Source organism: Anarrhichthys ocellatus, unplaced genomic scaffold (assembly GCF_004355925.1).
Source record: "Anarrhichthys ocellatus isolate YVR2014 unplaced genomic scaffold, GSC_Weel_1.0 scaffold42, whole genome shotgun sequence".
In the NCBI taxonomy this organism is placed as follows: domain Eukaryota; kingdom Metazoa; phylum Chordata; class Actinopteri; order Perciformes; family Anarhichadidae; genus Anarrhichthys; species Anarrhichthys ocellatus.
The window spans coordinates 2,861,337-2,863,624 of record NW_022280072.1 but is presented as its reverse complement, the minus strand read 5'-3'; the positions used below and the strand labels follow the sequence as shown (position 1 = coordinate 2,863,624).

Here is a 2,288-nt window from a genome sequence, read left to right as displayed (position 1 = left end):
GGTTACCATATGGTCGCGCCCCTGGACGCCGAGCAGTGAGATGCCGCTGACGGATGAAACGCGCTCGGTTTCGGGCCCTCGCACAGCTGGAGGTCTCCCCTCGAAGACGTGACCGTTTGTGGGACGCCGCCCGGCATGTAATGAGGAACACAGTGAGAGTTGTGCATCGCATCATTGGGTTGTTTTCTTCTTTTTCTCGTGGAATGTGAGGAATTAAAATAAAATAAATACTCGGCACTGCAAATGAGTCCGACTGTGGGCTCCAGAGCTGCAGCTGAGAGGATCCAAGAGGAAGAGGAGGAAGAGGAGGAGGAGAAGAGCGTTTTGGAGCCACGGACGCATTCCTCATTAACCACCTACCCCGCTGTGCCACCCGAGGAACACTGATTGTGCTCAAAAGTGCCCCAATATATAGGAAAGAAAAGAGAAATTCCAAACTTTTATTTTTATTGCACATTTTGTCGTTAGGGTTAAGTCTCTTATAAAAGTTTCCGTGGAAATCAAACTTTTCTTGAGGCGGGACTGAAGTGAACCATATCTCCCCCTCTGCAGGGGGGCAGAAAGTTGAGACGAGCCTTATCAGCTGTTAGTCAAAGGCATGCAGGGCGCTTCATTTACAGTCTGCCACATTCTGTGGAGTCGCTTGTTTGGGAGCAGGAGGCGTAAAAGAAGAGCCGGACATACAGGCAGCAGGCTCGGTTAGATTTACGCGCGGCGGCTGAAGGATCCTCCACAAAAGAAAAATAAATTGTTGGAGACGAGGCTTTTTGTGGTTACGGTTCGGGTCCGCTGATCATAGAGTCACAGAAACCCAGGTTGCATGATTTAGGAAGTTTCGGATGAGCCACAGCGACAGATTTGCAGGTCAGGGGCCAAAAGATTTAGTGTTTCGGGAAAAAAAACTGAATATCCGCAGAGAGAAAAAGAGGAACAAATATAAAATAAGTAACTCCTGAAGCAGAGATGGCTTGAATCGTGTTTTTTTGTTAAGATATTTAAAACAGTTTTGACCCGTTTTCTTTTAGTGAGCGCCTCTCAAACTGTGTGGCCCCTGACTGAACGCCCTGATCCAGGATCAGACAGACAGGCACACAGGGGGGGGGGGATGTCTGCTGGTGAGCTGCGTGACCAAACCGAACCTGGCAGCCTCTGTGAGACGAGAAAGTCTTAATTAAGAGTCCTTTAGACATTTTATTAAAAAGTATGTTTGAGCCAAACAAGAAAAAAGACAGTTTGCATGTGCATGTTATAGACTTTGCAATATAGTTGTAAATCAAAGCTTTGAAAAGCGGATATTTTCTTCAAATCAGGCGAAAAGAACAACTCGACTGTTCAAACTGGAGATGATTAGATTCAAAGAGGTTTGATGCTGTTAAAATGTGGACTGTGTCGCCCTCTAGCGACCATTTGTATGTTCACTAGCAGCGCGTCCTGTCATCACTCTATAAATCTTTAAGGGTTAAATAACAAAGCAAGAAATCAATAAGACATTGATTTATTGATTAAATCGTAATGTTATATACTTTTTTAGAACGTGGAGACAGTGGTACATTGTTTGTTGACTAAATAAGTCGTCTTTCTGTCTTTAAGGATACAACATCCATGAGCATGGATGGCCTAAAGACGTGGGTCGTCTTTGGGGGTTTCCTGGTGGTGCTGGTTTCAGGTAAGTTAAAACAATTCTAATAATTATTATAATAATAATAAAAAAAAAGATATATATATATATATAGGCTAATATACATAATATATATATATTTTTTGACAGTTGCTCTAATGTTTACAAAACTATCTTTCAGTTACTTCCGGTCTGTCGCCGCCTACCATCGTGTCCAACGAAGAAGAGTTCATCCTCCGGCCCAGCTCCGTGTTCAACATCAGCTGCACCGGTAAAAGAAACGTCGTTTGGGCCGAGCCGCTGCCGACAAACACCTTCGTGATCCCGGGATACTACACGGCGACGCTTTTCATTTTCAACGCCACCGTAGAAAACACCAACTACTACATGTGTACCTATGAGTCATTGGAGGGCGAACCGGAAGAAGACAATGAGGCGGGAATATACGTCTTCGTCCCAGGTGAACAACCGTTTTTTTTTTAAAGATGGCGCCGATAGGCTCACCCGGAAGTTAGCATCACACTGGTTCCCCTGAAAGTTTTGGATTATTGGAGTAAATAAACTCCGTTTTTAATTAAACACAGGTTTAGGATATTTACACGTTTTATTCTGTAAAGAGCACCACTTTTTATGGTTTTCCAAAAACAAACTACACCACGGTTAACATATA

At 43.8% G+C, this 2,288-nt stretch overlaps 1 protein-coding gene across 1 annotated transcript in view; it reads left to right on the top strand.

The window, feature by feature from the left end:
• Positions 1–2,267, top strand: part of pdgfra (platelet-derived growth factor receptor, alpha polypeptide) — a 2,903-nt gene extending 636 nt beyond the window's left edge. Inside the window, exons 2-3 of the mRNA XM_031868497.1 lie at positions 1,591–1,666; positions 1,800–2,267. Coding sequence (XP_031724357.1) covers positions 1,603–1,666; positions 1,800–2,101 — 366 coding nt within the window. The 5' untranslated portion in view covers positions 1,591–1,602 and the 3' untranslated portion in view covers positions 2,102–2,267. The remainder of the gene's footprint in view (positions 1–1,590; positions 1,667–1,799) is intronic.
• The last annotated feature ends 21 nt before the right edge of the window (positions 2,268–2,288 follow it).